General features: G+C 33.8%; 1 protein-coding gene across 1 annotated transcript in view; it reads left to right on the forward strand.

Annotated features, from left to right (window-relative positions):
* The window catches only part of ppk20 (pickpocket 20), a 44,480-nt gene that overhangs the window by 20,533 nt on the left and 11,498 nt on the right, over positions 1-12,449 (forward strand). The window contains exons 2-3 of the mRNA XM_073965369.1: positions 3,222-3,744; positions 3,803-3,931. Of these exons, the coding sequence (XP_073821470.1) occupies positions 3,222-3,744; positions 3,803-3,931 (652 nt within the window). The remainder of the gene's footprint in view (positions 1-3,221; positions 3,745-3,802; positions 3,932-12,449) is intronic.

Below are 12,449 nucleotides of genomic sequence, written 5' to 3' on the forward strand. Positions count from 1 at the left end.
TTGGAAAATTGATGCAATTTTTTTTATAATATGTAATGTAAATAGAGATTTCATTTCTTTGGAGACTAATAGTGAAATTTGATGGAGAATATTTTTGTCTTTGACACCATTGCTCTAAAATTATGTTTTGTGGGAGAATTATGCATAAATTCAAATGAAGTACCTGTTTAACCCTAAAACGTGCTTTTATTTTTTGCTTTTTCCTGGCGTTTTGGTAAGTTTAAGGGTTTTGACGTATTCTACGACCTATAGTAAAATTTTATGGCGAAGAATTTTGTGGAACATTTGATTTTTATATGACCACATTTTAAAGGAGTTTTCGAACAATTTTCGAAAAAAGGACCAAAAAGACCCCTTTCATGAACCGTATGAGGGTTAAAATTTTTAACAGATATATTCCCCATATCCTCCTCTAAAATATTGCCAAAGACACTATATACCTAAAATGCATAGATTCCAAGATATTTTAACTCGAATATTTTGAAAAAGTTAGAAATGGGCGGAACTTGCCACGCCTACTTTGGTTACTTTTAGATGTAAACTTTAAAAACGCCGATACACGTGTCTCATATTTTTAGCCCTACTTTCATAATCTGAAGAGTTTTTCCCATCATTTTGAAAAAAATTGGATTTTGTTGCACAGTGTAATTTGTACTAATTATTACCAATGCTTTGAATTTTGACAGTTGTTTAATGGAGAAGTTGGTAAAAAAATTGTTTCAGCAACATTTAGTAAAAATTATCGAGTACAAGGACAAAACTTTCATGACACATTAGTCTTGTTGTATAGGATATAAATAAATATATTAAGAACAAGTGAGCAAAGGCTATAGTCGGGACGGGGTCGACCATGTGATACCCTACACCACTAACCCTGTGCATAAGCTTTTCACTGGTAAACATTTCTTTTAGGGAATTTAACCCGTTACCACCAAAAATAATATGCCTCTTTCTCTCTGTAGCTTGATTGCAAAAAATGGAAGAATTGGATGCATTACTGACTATTGTGGTATCTCCCTTGTTTGACCACCTCCGCCAATCTGCTTTACACCAATGCAAAGGTAATATTTTCTTTTTCCATTGACAGGCTTTGTCGTTGGAGTACCCCTACTAGAAGCCAATATATTCACAAAGAATAAAACTTTGAATTTGTCTCCAAATGAGTTCTTCCCCATTCCGACCCCTAAATATTATCCGACTATCACTCAAATCAATAGGCTTCTTCCTCTGTGGGACCCGCATCAACTTCCAAAATTTGGCGACGATCCGATCAAAATTGCGACCTGTAGCGTGATTACAAGGTTTAGATGGACAGACGGACAGACGGACGGACGGACGGACTGACGGACGGACACACATAGCCAGATCAACTCAACTCGTCGAGACATTCATTTTGATATATATAAGTATGGGTCTACGACCATTATTTCGATGCGTTACAAACTTTTTGGGCAAAACCAACTTATAATACCCTCCCCACATAGTGGTGTAGGGTATAAAAATATTCGCGCAATATTGTCATTAAAGTTGCCAAATGCACTATACACCTAAAAGGCAAAGATTTTAAGGAATATTAATTTACAAAACGATGAAATTATGCATCTGTCTCTAGGTTTGCTTACATCCTGATGTAAACTTTAAAAATGCCATATTTCTAGCACTACTTTCACAATCTGATTGGCTTTTTCTTTTTCCGGATTTTCGAGTGAAAAATCTCACTAGTTTTTACACGTAGAGCACTTTCATTTAAGTGTTCGTAATTAGCAGTTACAATTTAAAAAAGTATTATTATATAACTTCCACGAGTGATTTAATCATATAAAATAATTTATTTTCCTTACAATTCGTTAATCCGAACATTTTGATAATTCGGACACCGCCGAAACCTGTGGTGTAGGGATTATCGCGAATCAACTGTATATATGGGAGCAATATCCAAATCTGAATCAATTCTTACCAAAATAGGGATCGCCCTAGGGCCAAAAAATCCCCAATTTTTATGCGAAGTGGTCTATAAATGTGACCTGTGCTTTATTTTCAAAAAGACATGGCGAGATGCGAATCTATGCAGATCATCAAAAGGAACTGTGGGTCTATTTCGTTTCATTTTGCATGTTGCAAACTCATTCACTAAGACATAATACCCTTAGGGTATTAAAATATAGTTATCAGTGCAATCATGAATAAAAATTCCGTGCAGAATTTGTTTCCTTTCCCCAATTTCACAATTTTTTATTTCCGTATTTATGCTCAAAAAGGGAATATTTTTGTCGATTCGACTAGTATACGCCATGATGAAGCAAATCTAGTACTTTTCAACTTTTAACAAATATTGATTTTAAAAGAATTTCACTTTTAAAAATTATATTCCGTGTGGAAAATTCAGAGGGAAATATTCATGATGGCACCGTATATATTTGTTATATGTTTTTAATTAAATATGAAAGATTTTATGTAATATTCAATATTTCCTTAGTCTTAACTTCTAGCTCATTTGTTATTCTGTCAGACAATTTTGGCCGAGCAGAACCTATCAACATATTTGGATACATACATTTTGACATTTCTGATTGAGTTTTTGAACAAATTTGTATTAGAAAGCAACTTATGTTGTAATAAGAAGGCTGTGTTTTAGGAAATTTTCTAAGTCTTTTAGTCCAGATTTATTGCTGTGGCGGAATAATAACTAATAACATGATAATCTGCTAAGAAATCGACGTTTAACGGCAATAAACTTAATATAGAACACTTTTTGATGACTTTCCAAATTTAATTTGATGATTTTTGTCAAAAAAAGTACTTGCATATTTTGCATATTTTTTGCATATTTTGCATATTTTTTGCATATTTTGCATATTTTTTGCATATTTTGCATATTTTTTGCATATTTTGTGCATATGCTAAATATGCAAATATGCAAAAAAATAAAAAATATGAGCCTGTCATTGCATTCAGTTTTCTTCAAAACGAATTTTGGTCCAATCAGAATTTTCGTATCTTTATTAATAAAAAATATGCAAATATGCAAAATCCGATGTCTAATTATCACTGAACCTTATCGCATTCAATACTGTTAGTCATAAAAATTCAACATGGCTTGAAATCGATTTTATTTGTTTTAAAAAACCTTTACCACTGTACCAAAATCAATCATATTAATGACCCAATTAAATAACATTTTCAATATCCTTCAATTTCTCCCTTACCTCTGCCACTCACAGACTCATTTGGAGCGCACTGGTTATAACATGTGTAACTCTTACGTGTATTGCCTACGGCATGTTGGCTGAACGTTATTCAGCACAAAAACTACAAACCGTTGTGGAAAATTCACAATATCCGGTATATCAGATACCATTTCCGGCCGTTGGTGTTTGTCCCAATAATCACATTAATTGGGGCAGATTTGAGGCGGCAAAATCTACATTTTTACCAGCAAATGCTGATCATAATGTTGCCGAAGTGTTTACAACATTTGTTGGCAACATGGAATCGTTGGCATTCGGTCAATTTCATAGTTTTGCCGAAATGGATGATGTTAATTTGGAGCTGTTGGATGGCATTGATGTGACAAATCTAACACACTTCATGTCGATACGATGTGAAGATATTTTCGTCAAGGGACAATGTTTTTGGCGTCGTGTACCATTCAATTGTTGTTCGATGTTTATAATGGAGAAAACCGAACATGGTTTTTGCTTTGTATTCAATTCGATATTATCACCGGAATCAAAGCAGTTGAGGGTAAGAAAACGTTATATTGATTACAATGTTAAAAAAATAATTTTTGTTTATTTCTCAGGAGAAAAACGGACGTAAATTTTACCCTTACCACAACTCAAAAGCTGGACAAGGTTCAGGTTTGGGATTTCAAATTAAATTAAACAACGCTATGAAGAAACCAGACTCAAAGCTGGATGATACAATAACGGTAAGTTAAAGGAGAGTATATATGTGTATGTGCACAAGAAGGTGTTAAAATAATAAGCGGGAATATAACAAAAATAACTTCGGTGGAGAATATCCACAAACAAAAAACAAGGGAACTGATGAGATCCAGTGGCGTGGATCGAAACTAGTCTTCCTTGCCTTACCCCTTGGCGAACAATGCCAACCTTTTTCCACTAATAAATTAGTTGTTTTAAAATAATAAAACAACAACAATGGGATTAAGCCAGACTATTTTGAAAAACAAAATTGTATTAGCTATCCCAATAAAAAACGACGCCACCAATGTTCTATTTCCCATATTTTTTCATATCAATGACATGTAACCTCCTCCAAGTCCGAACGACGTGCCGCACACAAAATCACCGCTTATAGAGGCGGTACAACATTTGTTAATATAGTGTGGTATTTTGATAAGTTTGAAAAAATAAAGCCCTAATAAACATGTGTTTTTTTATTTCAAAAACAAAATATTGAAAAAGCTTCTCCTTTTTTTAAAGAATTTTTTTTTAAAGAATCCAGCAACCTCAAACCTATTTACAAGGATTCTATTTTTTGCGAGAAATTATGCATTTAGTGGAATGATATGGAAACATTTAAATTGAAAATCTAACCAGTTTTCATTCATGTTTTCCAAAATATTTAATCAAATGTAAAAAAAATATTAATTTCCAATAAAATATTGGTATACACAAGGCCTACATAAGGTCGGCCAATAAGCCCAGCTGATAATTATGTTTGATGTCAAAAACATTATTGTGATTTAAAATACAAAGAAACTAAAATCACAATAATGTATAATATATGTATTATGTTTGTTGTCAAATGTTCCTAATAGTTCTCTGAATGGCCGACCTGCTGTAGGCCTTGGGTGTTCCCTTATTTACCAATGACACCAACATTACAAACAAAAACAAATTTCTATGTGGTTGTTTCTGAGTTGTATTTGTTGTAGTATTTACTTTACTTTGTTTGTTCTACCATGATGTTTTGGTTGGTAATTAATAAAACTTAAAATTTTAAAGAATTTTTTATTCGCGTAGCCGAATTTTGCTCCTGTTCATAAGATAAAGTGTTGAATCTCCGACCTAAGCCTACCTACCAATCCTCAGAAGACAAGATGTCGCTCATTTACTCAAAGAGTGACACATCTCAAAAAATCGAGTTTCGAGAAAAACGCGTTTTATGTTGGCGATTGAAATTTGACTACCATACGTAAAACGATTTTTACACAAAAACTAAAATAACTACTTGGACCATATTTTGCAAACAGCTAGCCAGATATCAGTGCTAAATTTCTGGGGAAGATCAAGCATGATTAGATGTGCTCTAGTGCATCATGAACTCAAAAAAAACTTTTTCTTAAATTATGCGAAACTCGTAGTAAATGAGCTGTAACTCGTCGAGTTTTAGAGATATCAAAATTTAACACAAGATGAAGTAGAACTCGTAGAAAAAATAGAAATTGCTAACTCAAAAAACGCATTTTTTGAGTTATGCCACTCTTTGAGTAAATGAGCGATATGTGGGCTATTTTATAGACGACAACATATGTGGTTCTATAGAAGACAACACATGTCGTCCTCTTTTCAGTAGAAGAGCACATATGTCATCCTCTATTCTATAGAAGACAACATATCGTCGGTGTCATGCTTATGCAGTACTATGCAATATTCACGCAGAGAAAAAAATATGTTTGATCCAACAATATTCCAAGAGCAAAATATGTATTGTTAACATATTGTTGGATTCCTCATGTAGTATTGTAAATCCAAAAATAGTTTGTGTCAACTGAACAATATTTCTCTCTTTTCTTCGAAAATTTGTTTCTCTTCTCTCGCTATTCGATGCCGTGTTGAAAAAACAATTTTGGTGAGTTGTGGTGTGTTTGTATGACATGCTGCCTTTACCTTTGTTTTTGTGTGTATGTACTTGTGAGACTCTTGCTTTTATTTGTTTCTGTTTTGTTTCATTCTTCTTTCCTTTTCATGTTTGTTATGGTGTTTAATTATTCCTTATGTTGTGGTGGGTTCTTGTGGCTTTTTGTTTGTCTTTGTTGTCAGCCAATGCAGCAAACCATGTATTGTGTTCATCAATGATTGCAATATTATACGCGACATTTATATCCAAGTTATGCGAAAAGTGTATATGAGAAGTATAGGCACTCAAATCAAAAATTTCTGGGCTGGTTTTCTGTATTGACAATACTTTTTGTAAACAAAATTAGATTATGATAGTTCCTACAATCGGTATTGTTAACGATTTTAACAATATTGCGGAAATTCGAAAGTTGTTTTTGTTTTCTATGTTTGGAACAAAAGATGGTATTTTTGGATTTGGATTACAATGTTTGAACAAAACAAATACATTTTTGGAACCAAAACATATATTTTTGTTCCAACAAAAGTGAAAAATATTTTTTCTCTGCGTGTTGATGGAGAAGATGTCGAAAATCTGTGGAACAATGTAAAAAACTCCGTAAATATCATAACCAACAATATCCTTGGAACCACAACAGCTAAAAGAGAAGACACATGGATGACGGACGAGATACGCGCACTTCGCATAGAAAGGAGCCAATATAAGAACTCAAATTATGAAAAATATTGGGAAATTAACCAAGAAATAAAAGTTGCAATTCGGGCCGCAAAAAATGAGCAATTAAATAAACAGTGCCAGGAAATTGAAAGACTCCAAATTCTACATGACGACTTCAATATCCACAAAAAGTTAAAAGAGGCATCTGGAATATATTCAAAAAGATCATCTGCATTTATTTTCGACGAGAATAATACAGCCATATACGAAACTTCAGAGAAGAAGAAACACTGGGAAAAATATATTAGAAGTCTGTTCACAGATACCACAAGAACAGAAATGCATAACACAGATAGAGGAGCCAATTTTAGAGGAAGACGCATTACAGGAAGCGAATTAGATGTGGCCATAAATTCAATGAAAAACAACAAAGCTACCGGGCCGGATGAAGTCCCATCTGAATTATTTAAAATACTAGATGGAAGAAATACACAACTATTGTTGAAATTATTCAACCAAATTTATGAAACAGGACAATACCCTCAATATTGGCTGAAATCTACTTTTATTATGATTTCCAAGAAAAATAATGCGAAGACGTGCGAGATTATAGATTAATAAGTCTTATGAGTCATGCCCTTAAAATATTCTTAAAGATAGGCGCATATACCCAATATGCGAAGCACACATGGGAAAATCGCAATTTGGCTTCAAGGAAGGCATGGGAACTCGAGAGGCCCTACTTAGCTTGAATGTACTTATACAAAATTGCCGTGATGTACAAAAGGATGTATATATATATGTTTTGTCGACTACGAGAAGGCATTCGATACGGTCAACCATGACAAATTGATGGAAATTTTGATTTCAATTGGGTTAAAGGATAGCGATATAAAATGCATCAAAAACCTATACATTCAAGTAGATGGTGAACTTACTGGAAATGTTCCAATTTCGAAAGGTGTAAGGCAGGGTTGCGTACTATCGCCTCTTCTGTTTAATTTATACTCCCAAAAAATATTTGAGGATTCAATATGTGCGAAAAACATCGGAATAAGAATAAACAACACAATTATAAACAATATACGTTATGCCGACGACACCACCCTAATTGCAAGCAGCCTCGCAGGACTACAAAAACTAACAGATGCTCTTGAACATGCCAGTACGTCATATGCCTTAAAAATGAATATAAAAAAGACAAAGTTCATGATTATAAGTAGAAGGGGCATCGAATCCAATACTCCTTTAAGCATCAATGGTACTCAATAGAAAGAGTCTCAACATTCAAATATCTCGGAGTTCAAATTAATGAAAACTGGGATCCATCAGAAGAAACTCTTTTTATAAATTTAGAAAAATATTAACGAGCCATGACATAACTCTGGAAACAAAAAACGATTTGTAAAATGCTACATATGGTCAGTACTATTATACTCGGCAGAAACATGGACACTAAAAGCAGCAGACGAGAGAAGACTGCACTCGTTTGAGATTTGGATATACCGACGGATCTTAAAGATATCCTGGACAAATCACATCTCAAATAATGAAGTACTGAGGCGAATGAATACCGAAAATCAAATTATCAGAACTATAAAGACGAGAAAAACTGCTTATTTGGGACACATTATGCGAAATAGAAAATATAATCTCCTCCAAGCTATTATAAGAACCAAAATTGAAGATCGCAGACCAAGAGGAAGACGAGAAATAACATGGATGAAAAACATTCAGGAATGGACAGGACACCAAGATGAAATAAGCCTTTTAACCGCCGCAAGAAACAGAGAACTAGCTATAATTGAATGAAATGTTTTAACTTTATAATATGTAATTAAATAACTCTGTAATAATTAACATTGTATGATCGCTAATATCCGAATACGGATTTCCAAATAAAGAAGAAGAAGAATAGATTTTCTATAGAAAAGAAGACGCCTAAGGTAGCATTTTAAAGAAAAAAGACGTCTTAAGAGGTCTTCTATAGAATATAAGACGCCTTTATAGGTTTTCTATAGAATAGAAGAAGCCTTAAGAAGTCTTCTATAGAATATAAGACACCTTAAGAGGTCTTCTATAATATAGAAGACGCCTAAAAAGGTATTCTATAGAATAAAAGACGCCTGAAGAGGTCTTCTATAGAATAGAATACGCCTTTAGAGGTCTTTTATAATATAGAAGACACCTTTAGCGGTATTTTATAGAATAGAAGACGCCTTAAACAGTCTCCTATAGAATAGAAGACGCCTTAGTGGGTCATCTACAGAATAGTAGATGCTTTAGGAGGTCTTCTATACAATACATGGCCCCTCAAGACGCATTAAGAGGTCTTCTATAGAATAAAAAACGCATTAAGAAGTCTTCTATAGAATAGAAGATGCCTTAAGAGGTCTTATATAGAATATACGTCGACTTAAAAGGTCTGCTATTGAATAAACGAAGCCTTAAGAGGTCTGTTGTAGAATAGGTCTACTGTAGAATAGAAGACGGCTTAAGGAGTCTGACTTGTCCTATTTTTATAGATTTTAAAGCGTTGTGGATAGGATTACTTATTTAAATAAGTCAAATGCAATTTAAAAACTTATGTTTAGTACCATTTGGTTTAAAATATCAAAAGAAACAAAAACAATTTTCATACATTTTCGGAAACAGCTGACTTGTCGATTTTTGGGCATATATTGTATAAAAATGTCAGGTTAAATCGACTCGATTTGCTAAATCCCCCATAGTCTAAAGTGGTGTTTACACTAGTCATCAATTTCGTATGAGCGTTTCACATCTTTTATCCATCCGATATTCTCTAGGTTTGTCAAAATTGGAGTCATTCAATTTGTGCGTTCACACCTACGAATGCTATTATCGTATGACATAACCATTGTTTGCATTTATTGTTTAGTTGAAAATTCGCGCAAGTTTTAATTTAGGCTGAAGAAAAACGAGTTTAACATTCGCTGATAAAGAAATAGCTGTGACCACTATTATATTAATGACTTCTGCAATAAACAAGAAAATAAATTGAAAAATTACACATCTTTATGGAGTCACAGGACTATTTACTTCATTGAATATATAAATATACTTAACTTTTAATTTTCTTTATCCACTTCCTGTACAAATGATTTTGTTTTTCAGTTATTTATTTGCGCCTGCCAAATAGAACATCTGGTAAATGTATGTTTTCATACTAGAATGCCAAATCAAATATAGCGCTCCGTAAATGAAAAAAATTAAATAAGAGTTGCCACATAATTTTGATAGCTTAAATTTTTCAAAGTGGTCACACCATAAATTTGTTCCATTTTTTTAATGGTAAAAGTGCCAAACGAGGGAACTGTCAAAATTGCTCTCTCATGACCAGTTTTACAGAAAAGTAAAGGTATTAAAAAGTGGTAGATATGTTACACTGTGCAACAAAATGGAGCTCAAAGTCTGGGGGGTGGAAAATTCCTATTGGAGATGAAAGCCCTTGGTGAGTATATACAGAACCCCGAAGGACAGATTCGCCGTGAGTCGAACTTTCGCGATATGGCGTGATGAATATTTGGCTGGAGACCCTAAAAGCCATCTGGAATCAGCGTTATATCTTTGTTTGCTGTTGTTTAAGCTTATATCTAAGATGACATGTCTTCAGTCAAATCAAATGAGGATTTTTTCGTAGAACATTTCGACCTTCTAACTCGCTTCCTTCAATGTCCTTTTCGTCCTTTATTTCAAGAACCGCAATAAAAGTGGCACAAGATGACATTTTTCAGCTTCGGAATATTCTACAAAAATGTCGCTCGGAAGATTTTAGGTACGGTTCCCAAAGACATAAAATCGATAAAATCATGTTTAAGCGGTCGTTTTTCACTTTTACCCGAATCTTGCTCAGACAGCCCTATATCTATTCATTTCAATACATTATTGTTAACCTATTGATGATCTAGAATTCTCGGAGTCATTAAAACAGTTGTATCTTGTTTTGCTAAGCACGTTAATTTCATTATTTTTTGGAATAAATATCCGGATATCCGAATTATGGAACCGGTTATTCTGATATTAAAACCGAATTTTTATCCGGTTTTTATGAACCGAATAACCGTATATGTATATCATTAGAAAGCTATTAAAATTGTCCAATAGATATGAGTAATATGCATTAGACGTTTTAAGCGGTTATGGTGCTGGAACAAAAAAAACGTATTTTTGAACCGTTTCTTAACGTTTGTGAGGATACATTTCTGTGCGTGAAAAAAATTATGATCATGACCTGGGGGGTGGAAAATTCTTTTTGGAGGTGAAAGCCCTTGGTGTGGACATACAGAACCCTGAAGGGCAGATCCGCCGTGAGTCGAACCTTTGTGTTATGGCGGGTTGAATTCTGGGATGGTGACCCATTATTGCAAGCGTAAAAAGTTACGTAACTGAATTTCAAGTGGGTTTAGGGTGCTACTGGGACAGTATGTGCTAAGTCAAATCGTTTTAAGACGATTTCTGTAGAACATTTACTGTCTTACTCTTATCCTGCTCTTTTTGTTGAAGAAGGTATAAAAATATACTTTAAAGAAAAGGAAAGATACAATTTCAGGGTTAAAATATTAAAACAAAAAAATCCTCAGCCGATTTGGCTAGGGCATATCACGAAAATAATCTTACGCCGACATAGCACTTACTGTCCCAGCAGCACCCTAAACCCACTTGAAATTCATTTACGTAACTTTTTACGCTTGCAATAATGGGTCACCATCCCAGAATTCAACCCGCCATAACACAAAGGTTCGACTCACGGCGGATCTGCCCTTCAGGGTTCTGTATGTCCACACCAAGGGCTTTCACCTCCAAAAAGAATTTTCCACCCCCCAGGTCATGATCATAATTTTTTTCACGCAAAGAAATGTATCCTCACAAACGTTAAGAAACGGTTCAAAAATACGGTTTTTTTGTTCCAGCACCATAACCGCTTAAAACGTCTAATGCATATTAGTCATATCTATTGGACAATTTTAATAGCTTTCTAATGATATACATATACGGTTATTTGGTTCATAAAAACCGGATAAAAATTCGGTTTTAATATCAGAATAACCGGTTCCATAATTCGGATATCCGGATATTTATTCCAAAAAATAATGAAATTAACGTGCTTAGCAAAACAAGATACAACTGTTTTAATGACTCCGAGAATTCTAGATCATCAATAGGTTAACAATAATGTATTGAAATGAATAGATATAGGGCTGTCTGAGCAAGATTCGGGTAAAAGTGAAAAACGACCGCTTAAACATGATTTTATCGATTTTATGTCTTTGGGAACCGTACCTAAAATCTTTCGAGCGACATTTTTGTAGAATATTCCGAAGCTGAAAAATGTCATCTTGTGCCACTTTTATTGCGGTTCTTGAAATAAAGGACGAAAAGGACATTGAAGGAAGCGAGTTAGAAGGTCGAAATGTTCTACGAAAAAATCCTCATTTGATTTGACTGAAGACATGTCATCTTAAATATAAGCTTAAACAACAGCGAACAAAGATATAACGCTGATTCCAGATGGCTTTTAGGGTCTCCAGCCAAATATTCATCACGCCATATCGCGAAAGTTCGACTCACGGCGAATCTGTCCTTCGGGGTTCTGTATATACTCACCAAGGGCTTTCATCTCCAATAGGATTTTTCCACCCCCCAAAATTTCGGTTCACAGTGTTAACAATGTCAAAAATAAACAGAAAATTTCAATTTTCATTTTTTATTTCACTGCTTTTCATTTTGTTTAGTCAGCGTTCGTTTTTTTCTTTTGTTTTTATCAAGTTTTTCATCATCGCCAAACAATAGTCAAACAAATATCGAAAAATCAGTTCTACTATTATTCTGTGTCGTTTACACATACATGATAGCATGTCATACACTATAAAATTGTTCCATTGTATTTATATTATCGTGCTGATCAAATTTTAAAACAAGTGCTGGAACAATAATATGTTTGT

The sequence above is a fragment of the Musca autumnalis genome, unplaced genomic scaffold, assembly GCF_047663935.1.
Source record: "Musca autumnalis isolate F117 unplaced genomic scaffold, ASM4766393v1 scaffold_1, whole genome shotgun sequence".
Lineage (NCBI taxonomy): Eukaryota > Metazoa > Arthropoda > Insecta > Diptera > Muscidae > Musca > Musca autumnalis.